Source organism: Berghia stephanieae, chromosome 9 (genome assembly GCF_034508935.2).
Source record: "Berghia stephanieae isolate SIO BIC M18660-M18661 chromosome 9, UCSD_Bste_1.3, whole genome shotgun sequence".
Taxonomy (NCBI): Eukaryota; Metazoa; Mollusca; class Gastropoda; order Nudibranchia; family Aeolidiidae; genus Berghia; species Berghia stephanieae.
In genome coordinates, this window is record NC_088368.1 from 22,481,755 (window position 1) to 22,501,158 (window position 19,404).

General features: G+C 33.3%; 1 protein-coding gene across 2 annotated transcripts in view; it reads left to right on the forward strand.

Moving 5' to 3' along the window:
- LOC144979873 (rab GTPase-activating protein 1-like) overlaps positions 1–19,404 on the forward strand; it is a 38,880-nt gene that overhangs the window by 2,873 nt on the left and 16,603 nt on the right. Inside the window, exons 2-9 of one of the 2 annotated variants that reach the window (XM_078927105.1) lie at positions 2,306–2,699; positions 3,689–3,893; positions 10,312–10,332; positions 16,045–16,228; positions 16,546–16,802; positions 17,437–17,503; positions 18,580–18,682; positions 19,007–19,173. In XM_078927105.1, the coding sequence (XP_078783231.1) occupies positions 2,339–2,699; positions 3,689–3,893; positions 10,312–10,332; positions 16,045–16,228; positions 16,546–16,802; positions 17,437–17,503; positions 18,580–18,682; positions 19,007–19,173 (1,365 nt within the window). In that variant the 5' untranslated portion in view covers positions 2,306–2,338. The remainder of the gene's footprint in view (positions 1–2,305; positions 2,700–3,688; positions 3,894–10,311; positions 10,333–16,044; positions 16,229–16,545; positions 16,803–17,436; positions 17,504–18,579; positions 18,683–19,006; positions 19,174–19,404) is intronic. The other variant, XM_078927106.1, reaches the window with a different exon arrangement.

Sequence of the window (19,404 nt, forward strand, 5' to 3'; positions counted from 1 at the left end):
GAAAAAAATTAAGACTTTGGTGATGAAAAATGACTTTGATGACAATTATTGTAAACTTTAAAAAATATTATGAATAATTTATAACTCCCTTATTTGTGGGGTGATTTTGTCATTCGTGGTATCAATTTTATTGTAATAAAGAGATAGGAACTTCAGAGTCATTTTTTCTGATGCAAAATTATTACTTTGTAATTTTAGCACCAAGAAAAATAGTTGGTAAACAAATATGTTACACCTCTTTGATCTACCGCCACTGTCCATTCATGTAGAATTGTGAATCAAGCATCTCAAAGTCTTCGACCAATCACAGGCTATCTAACCGGCGGGCCGAAACAAAGTCGCTTCTCACCATCGATGTATTACGCTATTGTTATGCAAGGAATATAACACCTTTTTGAGTAGGTCTAAAAGCTAAAATCTAAAAGTAAAAAATATAATTCTGAGGAATTTGAAAGTTACATTGCTGAAATGAGCTTGAAAAAAGAAGAACATTGCTCCTTATTTCAGAAAAATTGGTTGAAAACCAACTAACTGTTTTACGAATAAATTTGATTTTTAAAATAGCTTTTGTTTATTTTAGCTTTTTTTAGCAACTTTTTTTTATTTATCGGCCGATTTTCTTGATTTTTATATCATTCTTTATATCTCAATGAGACAAGATCAGTGATATACTTTGTTTGTTTCAAATGTAACTAGAACATAATTTGGCTTTTTTACCTATTAACCGTGTCTGGATAATTTATTTATTATTATATTTATTCAAGTCAATATTGTGACGCAACTATCCGATGACCCGTCTTCCAGTGTTTCAGTGATGACTCAATGCATTGTTGACAGCTGACATGTGAGCTGTCAGAACGACAAATCGTTGAAGGGACAAGATGCTCAGTAGCCAATCGTTCTTTGATCAAGAAACTTAGAACTCACGAGAACAAAAGTTTGAAATTTGGTGATGGACGGACCTATGAAATCGCTTCTGGGCGGAGTTTAGCCATGAGTGACCGTAAAAAATGAAAATGCCACTTCAGACATCAAAGGGTGTCTGCATGATTGACATGGCCATATAGGGAATTCATTGTCTTCTCCCCCAAAAATAATCTGAACACTAGAGGGTTACGCAAGTGCTCCACCAAGTGAGCTGCCAGGACCCCCTCTGGAATTTAGAGGGCTCTTCACGGCCTATTATGACCTTTATGCTGGGTTTATTCTGGTCTCTTTAGAATTATATTTATAGATAATAGCGTTGTTTCGTTCGTCACCCTTTTGTCTTTTACAAACGGGATTTATGCTCCTCTTGGAATTTTGTTTTTAAAATTTAGTACATGAAAAACTATGACTCTTGGAAAACTCTTGGAATATTTTTAAAAAAAGGAAAAATAAAGATTTAATAATAAACAAAAATCTTTTCAGTAATAATTGCTCTGCTGACCTTGTCACCTTTGTTACTTTTGTTTTCCTTGCTAATTCATTAAGTCATTGTTACTTTAATTTTTTTTATAGGAATCTCCGATGGTGTTCTGTAATTTGTTAAAGACCGACTCATTTATAGGTGATTGTAAGTTAACAGATCTGTAAAATGTACGATTATATTGGCACAATGTTTTTATCATTTTGCCCTTTATATAAGCATACTGACTTAAAACTTAGGCGTCATACGCTCCGTGAAAGATTTTCAAATTATTTTGGCGACTTCCATTGACGTGGTTGGGTTAAGATTTCCTCTTATATTGTTTCTCTTGGAAAATTTGTTATCTTTTGTCCGAAAACTTCGACATCTTTTTTGCTCAGTGAGTGGGAACCCAGTACAAAGTGTTTTTTACCAGATCAAACAGATCAACCACTGACTCACAATCACTGTTGGGTGGACAAATGAATAAGAGTCTCTCTCCCCCTCTCTCTCACTCTCTCTCTCTCTCTCTCTCTCTCTCTCTCTCTCTCTCTATCTCTCTCTCTCTCTCTCTCTCTCTCATGTGTCATCCCATAAGAGATTGACTGGAAATGGCTTGCCATTCTTCCCAGTCTTGTATCAGTCTGTTAAATTCGTGTTGTCACAGTCCAGCTATTGATTTCATCCAGAAATGATCTTTTGGGACGGCCTTTTGCCCTCCACTTTTTTTTTGGGCCATAGGTCTACAGATGTTGTTTTGCAATTTTCTTTACCTAGATCATATGAGTTAAATAATTACAGATTATAATAAATGAATCAGTTAGCATTTTGAGACAAGTGTTTTTTGACCATTGAGCTTCTATATGAAACCCCAGGTTCTTCTACATTATTCTATGATTATTTTTTTTCCCCCACCAGGTCAGAGGGATGGAGGTACTATAAGAGTTCAGAATGGATGATGCTGTGAGTCGTGATTCCGTCACATCATCAACCAGCGAAGAATTTGTCGTTATCAACGGAGAGCCTAAACTTAAAGTACCAGCCAACGTGGCCGACATTAGTGAGGAGATAGCCAGCGCTACAGATATGGAGATCCCCGACAGTAGTAATAGTTGTACCACTAAAACAATGACTGAGGAAGGCAGTGGTAATGCTGGTGGTGATACCAGCAGTGCAACCACAGCAGCATCAGTGGAGGGAGAATCCTGTGATCATGTGATTCCTAGCAGCCAATCAGTGAATGTTCTCAGCACCAATTCTATCTTGGAGAACTACCCTGATACCTCAAATGAGGATGAAAATGTTAAAACTGGTGAGTTGAACCATTGTCTTCGAGCAATTTTATTATTTTATCATTTCATATCAAATCATATCCTGAAAAGGGTTATTTAGGCCAACCTTTGAATACCCTGTGTATTTAAATTTAATCATAATTAAATCTGGAATAGATTATTTCTTTAGCAAGCTTGAATCCATCTACAGAAGAAGCATTTTTTGCTTCATACTCAATACGGTTCCAAAGTTTTACATTTCTGTGGACAAAATTATTTCCCCTTTTATGCTAATTTTGTATCTGACAATAAAGATTTTAAACCGGTCTCCTCTGGTACTCAAAAATGAAAAGAAATCAGAGGTATCCCAAGTCAACCTCATGATGGACTAATATTTACAATTGTATGTCTCCCGAAATTCTACCATACTTAAGACTAGGTAAGTCCAAATACTGTAATCTGTCATGATATAAAAGGCCGTCAATGGCATTTAACCTTTTTTGTTGCCATTCTTTGGACATTTTCAATACAAATAGATTGCCTTTTGTATATTGGACTCCAAATGCAATTGCCACATTCAAGGATAGGCCGTACGAGAGATTTGTACAAATTTATAAAAAATACTAGACTAACAAAACTTCTGAAGATTATACCCATCATTCTATTAGCTCTGTTAATACAGTCATTAATATGCAAATCAAACCTTAAATGTTTGTCAAAAGTGATCCCAAAATCCTTTTCAAAATTAGTGTTTGATATGGGTAATGTTCGAGAGGCTATTCATATCTTGTTTCCTGGAGTGGCTCTTATCGCTCATATAAAAATTTCCTCAAAGGAATGTAAACATTCACCATAAAGAAGAAAAAAAAAACAAAAAAAAAAACATGTGGACACATTGATTCTTAAACTCATATTTTAATTTAAACATTTCCCCCCCCCCCCCCCCCACTAAGTTACCATATTTTTTTAAAAAACTTACATCATCATGTTACATTTTGTCTCTCCAACCCGCATCCCCTCTTCCCCATAGACCGAGGTCGCTCTTCCTCTCTTCCATCAATTCCTAGTGGGGATTGCACTGTTTTCCACGGAGTGACCTACCTCGGATGTGCCATGGTTAATGCTCCGCGTAGTGAGGTAGAAATCTACCGCAACATGTCCGTCCTGAATCAGCATAGCCAGATGTCCATTCCTGTTGCCTTGTCTGTGCCCGCCACGTCAGAAGGGATAGTAAGGTAAAGTTCTTTTAGCGATTTAGTTATGCTTAACAAGCAGTGTTGTCATCATGTAATGTTTGCATCAATATCAGGTTTTTATGTACTTTGGATTTGAATTTGTTGTCTTTGAACCTATTGGTTCTAGTAGATTACTAATAAATACTGTTTTGATGTATTTTCGTGTGTGTGTGTGTGTGTGTTTTATTTATTTATTTTAATTTAAATTTTTTATAAATTTGAAAAGGTTTTGTTTGTCAGCATGAATGATTCTGAGTGTTAAGTAGAAATGTTGTATGCTGTCTTTGTTTTTTTTAATTTGTTTTTTAGAGCACATATGGCTCTTGTCACACTTTTCACTGCTGCTGGCTACACTTCTTTGTTTGATTTTTTCGGTTCATTGAATTTTCTGCAACAACTCTTTTGCCTTTGAATTTTGATGAAATTAGATTATGTACTGTTGAGAATGATATAACTGTTACATTAATCGTGGTGGTTTCAGAGACAAAATATTTTTTTTTAAAAACAGTGCTATCATCCACAAATGATTACATTTTTTTGGTGCAAAACTTAGAACTACACAGTTTTCCTGTTTTATCATATATATATGTGTGTTTGTTTTCGATTTTGATAATTGAGTTTTTATTGATCTGAGAGAATATGTTGTTGTTTTTTTTTGTTTCATTTGTTTCACTATATACGATTTTATTTCATTGCCTTTTTCTGTAAGGCTCTGATCTTGCATCAATGTCATTTTTTATTGTATTTGTATTTATGTGTTTTCCTTTGTTGTCCATCCTTCCTCCCCTTCCCTCCCCCTAATCCATTTTTCTTTTTATTTCTATGTATTGATTTCCTCAGGATGAATTAACAAATAATTAATTGTATTTATAGTGATATATTTTTTCAGTGTTAGTTTTTGTTGATGCTATTGCTGTTGTTGATTTGTCTTAAGTTTTGTGCTCCCCCACCCCCACCTATCAAACGAGGTCGAGGACCTATGAGAATTTTTCTTCTTTCAGATTTCAGATTGTGTGTCTAGAGAATAAAAAGGGCAAAAAATGTTTTAATCTATAGAAATTTTTGGGTTCACCATTACATGTGACATTCCCTGGTTCTATGGCTATACTTCTGTGTGTAGGTCATTAATTTTTTTTTTTTTTCAGACAGATACAACATCAAAATAACGAAAATTTGTCGATTGATATCTGCACTTGTTGGTGGGAAATCTTTGCTATTTAATGTATCCGGTTTACCCTTTCTGGGGCGTAAGCCAGAAATCCGACTTAAAAAATGTTTCCAGCTCTCCGGGGTTTTTTTTTCAGATCAGCAACGGGACAAAAATGTCCCTCAAAATGTATCAGGCCCAAAAATAAAATGGATAAAAATTTGGATAGAGAACAAAGAGAGAGAGAGAGGGAGAGAGTAATGTCGGAGAAACATAATTTGACTGAGGCTAAAAGTGTTAGGACTGTCTTTTATCCGCTGATGACACAAAGAAAAGAATTAGTTGATTGGAGGGCTGTAAAGATTGTCATTATTGGGGGGAAAAACCATCCAGGATTATGTATTTTATCTCTTGATATAGTCTTTTTTTACTTTTATGATTTTGGTATTTTACCACTTTTCTCTTTTACATTATTATACCAACATAATGTGTGTGAATTCAGAAGTTAATATTTCGTTGTTGATAGGGTTTCACTATTACTATGATTACAGTTATTCGTACACCTAAGGTATAAAAAAAAATTCAGACTTTTTTGCCATAGGAAGAGGGCGTTCTTGAGTATAAGTATACCTTGCTTAATCTGCAACATTTTGAAAGCTTAGTTTAGTTAAATGAGCCTGTCTTAAAGAAAAGAGTGAAAATAAAAAAAAACAAAACACAAAAAAAAAAAAAAAAACATTCTCACATGAAAGTTCATATCAAACTGCTATTTTTTTTATTTTTGTTTATTTATTGTTTTTTTTTAAATTTAAAAACTTTATTTCTTTATTTCTTCCAGTTATTTTGTCCTTGTAATATGGTATCTGTTATATACATTTAGTAGTTATATGTTTTGTTTGCGATCTGCCTTGTTTCTGAAATAATTTTCTTGTGTGTTTGTGAGTCTAAATTTCATGTTTTTTTATTACTAGAAGCATAAGTTTGTTTTTTTTGGGTTTTTTTTTTTTTTTTTTTTTTTTTTTTTTTTTTTTTTTTTTGAGTGGGGGGGGGGGGGGGGGGGGGGGTTAAAGGGGTTTTATGGTGCTTGCAGCATCATTAGGTCACCATCAGTAAAAGTTTCAGAACCTGGATTGATAACCGATCAAAAATCTAAAGTGCCACAGACAAGATACTTGCACAAAAGTTATGCATTAAATAAACATAATTCAAGATTTTGTATTTTTGGATGTGTAGACATTTTTTGTTGTCTAAACGAGTGCAGAAATACAGGAATTCCCTTTTTTTAAAGAAGTGTCACAAGCAGATTTTTTAAATTTTCTCAGCCATTCATAATGCTATTTCGTAAATTGGCTGGCATATGATGATAACTATATGTGCATATGCTAATTTCCGCAATAAGTCCATCTTTTTTCTCCTTTGTTTTTAAATAAGTAGACAAAATTTTATTTTTTATTTATCCCTAAGGGGCAATTTTACTTTAGCTTCTACTCCAAGTAAATACAGGAATAATCTATTTATATGATGATATTGATAATAATAATAATAATAATAATAATAATAATAATAATAATCATAATAATAATATAATAATAATAATAATCATAATAATAATGATAATAATAATAATAATAATAATAATAATAATAATAATAATAATAATAATAATGATGAGGAGGGTAAGAAGAAGAAGATTGATGATGAATGATAATATTATGTTTTTAGGTTTGTGTGTGTGTGTGTGTGTGTGTGTGTGTGTGTGTGTGTGTGTGTGTGTGTGTATCTGGACGTCCACAAGTGAAATTTGTATGCTTAATGTTTTTGTTATTCTAAGCCTACTTCCATGCCAGAGTCACCTTTTTGTGTTTCTTTATTTATTTATTTTTTTAAATTTCGTTGTTTATTATGTTTCTGGCATTTTACTAACAATTGTTATTATTATTATTTGCGGAATGTTGTTTAAGTAAGACAAATGATGGGCTTTGCAAACATTCGTGGGTTGTTAAAAACGCCAAGGGTATATATATATATAATATTTGTATTTAGATTTGAGGGTTTTGTTCAGGGTTCTCTCTCTATATAGAGAAATATATGAATATAAACACCTAAAAAAAAAAGAGATTTTTGTGCTTATTGTGCTTCACCATGCTTTATTTCATTCCCCCAAACGACCACATTGGAACTGAAATTCTGCTTTGATTTTATACAGTGCAAATTACTTAATAAACGTGTTTTTTAATTAATTTTTTTTTTTGGTATTAAAACACTAACACAATATATTTTCGAGGCAGTGATAAAAAAGACACACTGTATAGTATTAATCTCTTTTAAAGAATTTAGTTTTCGTCAGCTTCTTTTTTGGTTAACTTAAAAGAAAGATCCAATAACTGTGGGCCTTGTATCCAAAAATTAGCTTGAACAGCTTCTCAAAGTGCTGAAAAAGGTTAGACACAATTTCGTTCACAGCTGTTCATCACTGTGAGGAGCTTATTCTACTACTATTCAATGGTGCCAGTCTCTCAATTTTTTTCTCGGTCATTTGTCATGATTAAATGGAAATAAAAGCTTAAGACAGCTACAACTCTTCTAATTTCTAAATATTATGATTATTATTACAATAACAACCTTTTGTGTAGCACCAGTTCTGGCCCATGGCTGGGTACCCAATTTATACCTGAGTCAAGTTTTAGTAATGTTCTAATTGCGTTGAATATAGCAGAGGTTTTGTCATGCTGTTTTTTGTGGGTTTTTTTGCTGCAATTTTTGAAAAGTCTCGAATGAGTTTAATAATAATTTGGTACAAAAATATTTGGTCTAAGACTGTTTTGAATTAGCAAACGGAAATTTTCACATATTGACCAGAATTGATGAAATAGTAGGTATGTTTTTCAATGTTGTCAAATGCAAGGCTTGTATCTTCAGTTTTGTTTTTTTCAATGTAGCTCATTTACTGCTCATGTTAGGCAGGTTTCTTTGATTAAGAAATAATACTGAGGAATTATTCCTTTTTTCCCCCTTATCTTTCTGTTTTTTAGAATTAGGGTCATTTGCTATTAGTGTATGATTAATTTGTTATCATTGCAAATGTGCATTTAAATTTAAAGTTAAGAAGTATGTAATTCTATATCTATTTGTATTTAAATCATAATGGTAAGCAGTTTGCAATGTGATTTAGTTTCTTATATCGCTTCTTAGATTATAAGCAAGCTAACTGAAATCAATATTATATATTATGTGGAGTGTAGTTATGATCAAATTTCATTCTAGTTTTTAGATCATGTTACTTCAACAATTGAGTCCAATGATGTCAAAACACAGTTCACTGGCTAACTCTTGTCATATGATATTTTTTAAACAAGACCTTTTATTATATGATCCTTATTTTGTCCTTTTTGCCTGGTATGTGTACTGGGCTTAGTGCTAATTTATACAACACACGTCATGGTTGTACTGTTTGCCTAACATTTCACCTCACAACATCGGTCAAAAACGAGTATTGTTTTGTTTTTCATAAATTAAATGGAAGATTTCTAATTTTCGCCAATTCAGTTTTGACAAGAAAAAAACAACAAAAAAGTAAAAGTAATCAAAGCAATAACATTGTATGTCTTCTTTGTCAAGCGCTTTGAACATGTTTAGTGGATACTGCTCTTTATAAAAGCTCAATTTTTTTTTTTTTGTATTGGTTTTTTGTTTGTTTTTCTTTTATATTACACTTCTATGCTTTGAAATGAGATGAAATTCAGATTTTAAAAGATAATTTTAAAAATTGATAGAACTGACAAGATCTCTTTACCTTTCTATCAGAACTATTATTATTAGTTCTAACATTGTGAAACCAGTTTATGGAGAGACTGAATTCCTTTCAAATCATGTTCTTTGGCTTTTTATCTAGATGCAACAGTAAACTTTACTTTTTTTCTGAAGAAATCTTTGAAGCCTGAGTTGGATCCCAATTACTGTGAACATTAAAAAAACAACAACAAAAAACAGATAATGAAAACAGCAGTTTTAAAAAATAAAAGGGGGCCCAAATTATAAAGGTCTTTTTTTCTAAAGTGTCGGCACCTCATGTCAGTCTTGTACAAGAAATTTAGCCCCTGTTACTCGCTTTGCAGCACTGAACTGCGGCTGATGCCTGGTTATCTCAGTTTGGTTTGTTTTTTCAAGTTATACACTAAGATTTTGTCCTGAGATTGTTATTTATGAAAGTAATTGTATTTATTTATTATTTACAGTGTATTCCACGGGGGCAACATGCTTAATGCACAGCACAATACTTCTCTTTTTTTTATCAGCAAGCCACATGTGACATGTTTCCATATTATACTATTAGGTATTTTATTTGTACTATTATTAAAAATTACACCCTTCCGCACCATAAGCATAAGATCCCATCGCCTAAGCATTCCATGAAGGGATATAGATAGTCCATCAAACAGGATGTCTGATTTCAACAGGAATCACCCCTGTCGTCCAAGTGAGCAAAATGGGGGTTAAAAATCTTGCCCAACGAAAAAAAACGAAAGTACCTGAAGCAGGGCTCGAACCCGGGACCTTCCAGATTACAGTGCAATGTCTTAACCACTCGGGTACTCCGCTCCCCGTACTATACTCTGTCAATATCTGTCACAGTTGTCTTACCCTTTTACAGCAAGAGACCTGTGATAGCAATGTCCCATTGCTGCCACTGCTGTCCTCCTTGTGGGAATTGTAAAGTCTAAAATACAACAATGAGAGAAATTATAATTTTGAAAGAAATTCAGTCTCGCTGTTAATGGGTTAAACATGAAACATAGTAGAGGCTTGAAATAAGTGAATATACTAGACCAATCAAAATCAATATGTAAATCTTCTGGTCAAATTTGTTTTTATCCCCGTTTATATTTTTTTTGACTTGATTGTTATTTTTGAGGCCTTAAAAGAATTACCAGCTGAGGGACCAATTTGATATGTTTAATTTTATATTTTATCAATTGTATACTGTCTTGATGCTATTTCACAATGTTGTTATGAAAGCCGCCAAAGTTTGTTTTGTTTGTTTTTGTTTTTATTTTTAATTTTTTTTTTTTAATGGTTTCTTCTTTTTTTTTCTTTTTTTTTTTTTGTCTGTGTGTGTGTGTGTGTGTGTGTGTGTGTGTGTGGGATATGCGTTGATGTGTTTCAAACTGTGTATGTTGTGTGTGGTTTCCAAAAGTTATCATCATAGGTTTGTATTGCGAATGCGAGTGTTTTACTATCATTGTTTTCTTTATTATTCTTTTGTTTTTGCAGCAAAAACAGAGGAGTAGTGCGGTATGCATGGTTTTAATCTCTTTATGATATCCTTTTCATTCTTTTTCTTCTTCTTCTTCTTCTTCTTCTTCTTCTTCTTCTTCTTCTTCTTCTTCTTCTTCTTCTTCTTCTTCTTCTTCTTCTTCTTCTTCTTCTTCTTCTTCTTCTTCTTCTTCTTCTTCTCTCCCTCCTCCCCCTCTTTACCTTCTTACCATTGTGTTTTGTTATCTCTTTTATTGTCAACATTTAGACCTTTCCTCTGTACAATTGAGAGCTGAATCTTTTTGTTTAAAAAAAATGAAGGGAGAGGAGAAATAGAAAATGAAACCTCAATACTGTATATGATAAATACTGAAATAAAACAAAAAGCAACAGTGGGTCAGATCTGAGAACAATATATGTTTTTATAAGTATAAGACATCTATAAATTATCAAAATAATTTATGACTTAATAGTTTAGTGCACTATAATAAAACCATAACCGATAAGGAATGTTCACAATTGAGCAAACACTATTATTTATAATGGAGACCTGCTTCCTTCTATAAATAGATAATATAACTACAATTTTACAAACTACAAACTACAACTGCACAACTACAAACGTATTGTTGGATAGGATTGATTTACGGCTATGATGAAGTCCATTTTCAATTAAGTAATGACTTGACTTGGTTCGAAGTTGTTGCTCATGCGAAGTCCTGGGTTTCCCAGAAGATATTTTATAGAGGAATTTCAAATGGAAATGAATAGAGTAAAAGGAAAGCACATTATAAACAGGAGGGGGGGGGGGGGGGGGAGATATACACAGAGAAGCTGGCAGTGGAGATCAGAGAAGAGATTTAAGGTTTTTAGAAAGGACACCAATAATGATATGAAGATAATAGTGAGTTGCCTTAAAAATGGACTTAAAAAGGTTCAAAGGGCTCCAATGGAAGGTGTTTTTCATATGGTGTGACATGATCTGGTAGATTTATGAATATTATAGATATTAAAACACCCGTTGAAAACTGCAAAGTTGTAGTCAACATGGTCAATAAAATTATTAAAATGAGGGGGGGGGGGGGGGGTGATTTGCATTTGCATTATAACTTTGGCTGTCACTGGCATCAATATTTGCAGATTCAGCTCTCACTGTTTTTTTTACATATTGTTATTAATGATTTTTTTTTTCGTTGAGTTCACAAGTGTTCATTGATTAAAAGATGTTTGTTTAAACCCTTTCTTTTTTAATGCCTTATGATGTTATGTGATAAAATCAACCTTTAGTTCTTTATTTTGTCATCTTTTCTGGGAGTTTTGTTTTTTTGGTTATTTACAAGTTTTTGGTTGATGTTGTCGACTATTTTACCTCTTGAATTCTTGTTCGTATTTTGAATTTGCATCTTTGCTGCGTTTTAAAAAAGTGTATTTATTTATTTTTTAAATTATTATTATTATTTTTTTAAAATATATATATATATTTTTATTTATGTTTGCTTTTAAAATTGAATTCCTTTTTTACAGAACTGGTTGAAGAATGAATTCATGATTTAAAGTAATGAAATTTATCATACCTCTTAAGCTTAGATAACAGTTAAATAGGGAAAGACAAATTTTTGTTTTTAAATTATTTTTTTTCATCAAAAGTTAAACCACTTATCCGTTTGTTAAAAACATTTCTTTTCAATTAACTCCGAATATCAGAAATTTTTTAGCTAAATATAAATTTCCAGAAAACTTTGTGTTATTACTCATTTACTTTTTAATCTAGATGAATTGGAACCAAAAAAAAACTATGGGAATTTCAAAGTTTCGAGTTCCAAACTCTTCTTCAGCAACAACAAAAACATTACAAATGGAAATACAATATGTAGAATCGAGAAAGGCAGGAGAAGAAAAAACCGTCTCTTCATTGTTTATCCAGGCAAGATGTGATAAGAATTTTTTTCTTTCTCAATTCTCCGTATTGTGTGACTGTTTGTATTTATTTATTCATTTTTGTCAGCTGAAGAAAGGATTTGAGTCCGAAACACTTCTTGTTAAGCATTTTGTTGTAGTTTATTTATTTATTTATTTCAAACTTATATAGTCATTTTTTGTTCAATAAATAAATAACTAAATAAATAAACTTCACTTATCCATAAAGAAATTATGTTTCCAATGCTTTCAACAGTCCTAAGTTTAAGGCAGCCTTGATATTTACTTTGAACTTTATAAAAATATTTTAAAAGATTGATATATTGCTTGAAAGATTGTTTCTTTTGACCTTTGTGATTGCTGTTGTTTTTGCTTTCGGTGTTTTGAGCATTTTTCATATGTAATATATTAGTAATGCAAACCTAAATAGTCTTAATGTTCTTGGAAAAAATTGTTGCTGTTTAAATATGAACATTGAAACATGCTGTGGGACAATGATAATTTGAAGAAAAAAACCCAACTTATTTCAGGAAAATTCATGTGGAATCTTATGAAAATATTTGCAAGACTGTTTAACTGTTAGGCTACATGTCTTACTAATTAATTATATCTCTTACTGTCTATAATTTCAGATTATAACCATTTTTTAACCCAATTTTTAGTGACAATCATACATACAACTTGAATTAATTTAGCACCAAAGTTGCATCACTTTCACCGCCCTCTTTGGCGAAAACTTTTTAAGATTTGTTTGTTAGTGGAATCGAATCTCACCTGTTAAGGGTTAATCATTTTGTACTTATTGTTATGTTGTATACTGTCAATAAACTTTGTTGTGATTTGATACAAAACAAATAATGACCCAGCACAATAATGTGTTAGTTGTCAAACCAAACAATGTTTGGCGTTATCAAATTTATAAACATCCCCTCCATTCTCTTATCACAAAATGTCATTCTCATCTTGCCTTGATTAGATGATAAGAGGAAAAACAAAGTATAATCTATGGTTTGGTGTAAACAAAAATCCCTGCTTCATTTTGTTTGAAGAATAAGGAAGCCAGCATTACAAGTTTTTCCATATCTAATATTGTAATTTTAGAACCGAATAACGGAGTAGGGGGGGGGGGGGTTAAGAGGCTGATAAAGTTTTAGCCATACTGTTATTCCACAAGGATGTATTATCTTTTTCTTGTAAAAATATTATCACCTATTTCTTTCCATTTTTATTTTGGCATCTTTTTTAAAATGATCCCCGTGATTTAATATTTAGATATTTTGTCCATATATTTGTTAACTTTCTTTTTTTATTTTTAGTTCCAGTACTTTCTCTTTTCCCCTCAATTCCCTACCCACTCACTTCTTAACCCCAACCTCTATTATCTAACTATACCTATCTGTCTGCCTATCTATTTATATTTCTATCTATCTCTTTATCTCTTTATCTTTCTCTCTCTCTCTCTCTCTCTCTCTCTCTCTCTCTCTCTCTCTGTGTCTCTCTCTCTATCTCTCTCTCTCTCTCTCTCTCTCTCTCTCTCTTCATGTCTCACTCTCTTCTCTCTCTTTCTCTCTCTCCCTCTCTGTCTGTGTCCCATTTTCTCTCCCGTTGATTATTCTCAGTTGTGACGGGCCCCCGATAAAAGAACCAAAAAAAAAAAAAAAAATAGAAAAAATTATGATATGAAAGTACACATTTCTTTCACTATGACCAAATACGGCAGCACATTCTCTCCCTTTAATGGCTCCCCCACACCATGTAGTTAAAAAACAGTCATTGACGGAGTGTGGCTTTTGTTTCATTAATCAATTTATCTAATTTTTTAATAGCCTAATAAAAGTCACAGAGGTTAAGCATTGACACATGGGAGACTTTTGTCCAGGCAGTAAGTTGCCTTTTGTTTTTGGGACTCCAAGCGTGTCTCGGTCACGCATGCGACATGGGGACTTTTGCTCTGAAATCATCCATAGCACATGAACCATCATCTGTGCTTAAAATAGAGAAAATTTGGTATGGTTTAACTTTAACGATAAAGTGTATTATTCTTACTTCCTGTCACAATTTCATTCAGGTGCTGAGGAATTTTATGTCTTTTTTTTTTTTCTGATATGTAAGATAGAAGTTGAGGCATTAAAAAAAAAAAATTACACCCCCCCCCCCACCACCACCACCAAAACGGTTTAACTTTGTTGATTAAGTCTGTCACCTTTCTATTATCATTTAGTTTTGCCGCTTTTATCAGCTTTACTTTTATAGTTTATCAGAAATGAAAAAAAATTTTTTTTATCAAAGTGAATGTGAATATTTAGGAGACAGGGAGGAGAGTTTGGTCGTGGGGGGGGGGGGGGGGGGGGGTAATCAATGCTGCATGATTAGTATGTGCTTTTATTGTTTTCACTGTCAACTTCATTTTTGTTTGTTTCATTTCCTGTTTGTTTTTGGGTTTTTTATTTTTCCTTTATTTCAATATTGTATTGCTTATTTTAATATCCCTTGTTTTCTTTTGCAAAAAAAAAAAAGAGAAAAGAAAAGAAATGGGACGAGGGGAGGGGGGGGGGGTTGTTGATTTTGAATCACATAATCCATGTCTTTTAAATAATATTATGTTTTTGAAATGGTGAAATAAGATATGATCCTTAAAGAATTGCTTATTGTGCTGCACTCCGTAAAAAAAAAAAAAAAGAAACCAACATGTTAATACAATTTTGGCCAGAATACATGTCTGTAAAATATCAATCGAAGATAATGACCCTCCTCTTGACAAAGACTCCCAAACCTGGGACTTTAAGAAGATCCCAGGTTTGAGAGTGAGAGTTATTAACAAGATAAGAGTCATTTCTTAAAAAGTTCTGTCTAGGTTTCAGTGGTTTTGACCAGATGAAGTTCATTTTAATCAATCGATATTTTGAAGGACGACAGGATGAGGGTTATTTAATCAATCGATATTTTAAGGGCAAGTTTTCTGGCCAAAATTTGAAAAACGTTTTGTGGCCAAAATTTGAAAAACGTGTTGTTTTTTCCGAGTACGGCAGTTTTGTATTATTATCATTTGTTAATTAGCTTACTTTATTTTGCTGTTGTTTCATAAGTGGCTTAAGAATGTTGTTTTTTCCATCTTTTCCTTAGTATGTTTTGCAGATTCATTTTATTTCATCTTTGCATTTAAAGAACGTTTGATTGAATTTATCTCAGAAATATCATGATTTTATACATTCTGACACATAAATTTTGGGTGAGGTTCCTGACCTCCCGCAGGGAGATACTTACTGTGTCTTCTATCCCCCTATATCCGTTTTCCTATTTGCTTTCTGTCTTTGTCTTGGAATGATATTACTTGGTTTTGTCCTGGATACCCCGGCTGAGAGGGAAACAGTCAAATGTATAGTTAGTTTTGGGAGATGATATTTTTTTCTTTGTATATTATTTCTCTGTTTTGCATCGTATGTTTTGTACACATAATATTATATATGATTTGTTAACATTTGAGTGTGTTCCTCTTCGTAGGGACCTATGCTTGTGTCTGGATGAGACTTTTAGGTGATCTCAAACTAAGTACTTTGATAGTGTGCTCTTGGACTTTGTAGTGTACTCTTGGAATCTAAATGTTTCCTATTAGTACCAATTCCTCTTTTTTCTTCCCTATTCTTGGGTGCTTTGATTGTAATTCTAGAACTTTTTACTTTCCCTTCTTCTTCCTTTTGACTGGCACTGTAAAACCCTTAAAAACATAAAACATGACACATCATCCGATTAAGAGGGATAATAAAAATCATTATATTTTCAATAATTGCTCCTAGTTTTATCTTATTTTTTATCTTATTTTTTTCTTCTCCACAGTTTGATGGAACCATCCGGTAACGCGGATATCGCAAGCTTCCATATTCATCGAATCCTGTTCTGTGCCCGTGGTCCCTCCGAGACGCCTGAGCGCCAGTGTTTTGCTTTCACCTGCGGCCATGGGGACAGTGCAGAGAATGCCATCCTGCAGTGTCATGTCTTTAGATGTGACTTGTCTGAAGCTGTATGTCATTGTTGTTTGTCATTGTTATTTTTTTTCATAGCTTTGATAATGATGATGATGATAATAATAATAATAATAATAATAATAATAATAATAATAATAATAATAATAATAATAATAAAAATAATATGTGGCCGAGTGGTTAAGGCATTGCACTGTGACCCAGAAGGTCCCGAGTTTGAGTCCCGCTTCAGGCCCTTTCGATTTTTTCCTTGGGCAATTAACCCCCCAGTTTGCTCACTTGGACCCAATTTTCTTATGAATTATTAAATTTTTTATTGATTGAATTATTATTATAAACATGCTTTGCTTCTCAGGTTCCCAAAATCTTGTACTGTTTTGCCAACACATTCCGACGGGTCCCTAAATCTCAGCGCCTCAAAAACAGCTCCATCTCAGATGCCGAGCTGGACTTCAACTTCTCAGTTGGACTCGACTTCCGCGAGGACGATGGCAAGGGAAATTACTCTGCCTGCCCTAAAGATAAGGACGTGTTCAAGTTCAAGGTCAATGCTGAGAAGAGATTGCAGATCACTGTTTCTCAGACCGGACCTTTTGAAATACAGATCGAGCGGTAAGATTGTGAATAGATAATAAATTTGATCAGAATATGATGTCAGTTGATGATTTTGCTTATATTTAATTAATATTTTACCAGAACTGCCATTGATAGTGGCATATTGTTCCATTTTATTTCTGATAAAATGCGCAAAAGCCTGGAAATGTTCCCCCTTTTGAAAATTCTGATTTGAGACCAATGAATCATAGTGAAACAACAAAACTATAAAATCTTGGTTTTTTAGCTCTCTTAAAAGTTATATTTATTCTCATCAATACAACATTTAATACTCAACCCAAATCTGTTACATGACCTTCCATCTGTTACATGACCTTCCGTCTCTTAACAGTATTATGTCGGGATAAACTAGGTGCAGAAAATTGACATGAAATATTAAACATGGGGTTAATTTTCTTTATGTATGGTAGAGAATATGATATTATTTCTTACTTTAGCAAACTCTCAAAGTTCGTATTTCCTATCATTTTTATTCTAAATACATTTTTCAGGGTCCCATTTATCGCAACTTAATACTGTTTTGAGACGATGGGTTTATTATTGGCTTGAAATTCAATTTTTCAATTACCTGGACATAACATCAGATTTTGGGGCGATTAGTCACATTTATGATTGAATCTTTCCTTTGCAGGTGTTTTGGTCTCCTGATATCTCCAGGTCGAAATGTTCAACACAGTGACATGCAGCTAGTGGATCTTGTGAGTTTTACATAATAACATACTTTTTTTTAAAAGTTGAGCTTTTTTATAGTGCAAGATCCACTAAATGTGCTCAAAGCTCTTAACAAGGGGTCCCTGGCCAACAGCAACATTTAGCATTTAGGACGGGACATGGCACCTGTTAGGCGATGTTACAATTTTTTCAGACAGAGACAACGCTGTTAAGGGCCAGGTACTCATTTTACACCTGAGTACAGTTAAGAGGGTGGAGGGTTTAACTGTTATTTTGTTTTTTTTTCATTCACTTTGTATTTCGTTATTGTCATAAATAATTATAATTACGATGATGGTGATAAGCAGAATACTATCCATGCTGTGTAGTAAATTTTTACAGAGCGGTATTATATCTTTATTATGATAAGCTCTTTGCCAAATATTTTTTACAATGTGGTAAAAAGGGATTATGATGTAATTTTTCATTTGTGGCAAAGCCACAAGGATCATGGAGTCCAAACTTTATTCCGATTTCAATGGACAACAGCAAATTGCTTGCTACCCTATGGATATGTTGCTAGTTTGTCGCAAAATAGTCCTTAAGAGCTGTTAGTGTTAGGCCCATAGAACTGGAGTTTTCCCCAGTTTCTATTGCGTGAAATGGATAATAGCGATTGCTTGCTACCCTTTTCATAGGGCATCAGTTTATCATCAATTCTAATGGACCCAGCTACCCCAATCAATGCTGGGTTGACAGGGAGTCATTAAAAAAAAAACTTCAATTCACTCGGGACCGATCCCCTTAACTTGTGTATGAAGCGAGTGCTCTACAAGGTGAGTTGTCAGTACCCACACACTACATAAAAATTGCTTCAGAGGGGAAATTTGTTATTAGCATCTATCTCAAGGAAAGGCCTAGGTAACCCAGGAATTAGCAATAGCGCTGAATTGAATAAGGGCTAAGTTTCTTGCTCAAGGCAAAAGAATGAGATGCTGACAGCTGGGCTTGAATCTGCTTCCCTTTGATGGGGGGGGGGGTGCATTGCCTTATCCACTCAGCTTTGCTACCATTTCATTTTATACTAATCATAACATTTTTACAAAATTCCTTCTATAATTAGGTATCCATGGGGTATGCAGCAGACAGCAAGGTCTACAACATCGGAGGTCACTGGGACCCATCAGAAAAGGTCTTTGCCATTCTCAACACTGAAACGGAAAAAGGTGAATGTTTTGTTAGGTTTTTTATCTGCTCCCTTTTCTTTTCTTTTTTTCTTTTTTTTTTTTCTTTTTTACTCTTTGGTTCGTGTTCTATAATTTGTTTTATACCTGTGTGAAAGTTAATATAGATAGGGTACGAATAGAGTAGTCCAAGCAATACGATAACTGCCTTTCTGATTTCAACCTAAGAACACCCAGTCATCATCATCATCATCATCCTCATTATCATCTATATCATTTTCATTATAGCCATTGTTATTTATTGCCTTGAAATCTTAAAACAGCTTCATTTCCCTTTTTTTCTCTCTTTTTTTTTTCTTCTCAAAGACATGCGAGTGTTCTTAACCGTGGCCGTAGATTTAGTGCTTTTTGGCATCCAGGAACCGGTTAGATTCACACTGGAGACCAAGGCCAAAATCTACCGGACTCATGAACGATCTTGGTACCTCAGTAGACGGGCTTACCTGGAACAGTTCAAGGTCAAACTCAAACAGGTAAGTTGGTTGAGGAATATTTTCTTTGGCTTTAATTAAGATTTTACAGTAAGGAAAGCCCCAATAGGTAAGACACACTGCCTACTTTAGAGCCAAAATTATGGTCAAAATGCTGTTAGTAGTGTATAAGACAAAAACCAAAATGATACATAAAATACAAAATAGATAGATAAACCGGTAGATAGATAGAATGCTTTATTGAGAGAGGGGGTGAATTGAGGGAGAGAAAGA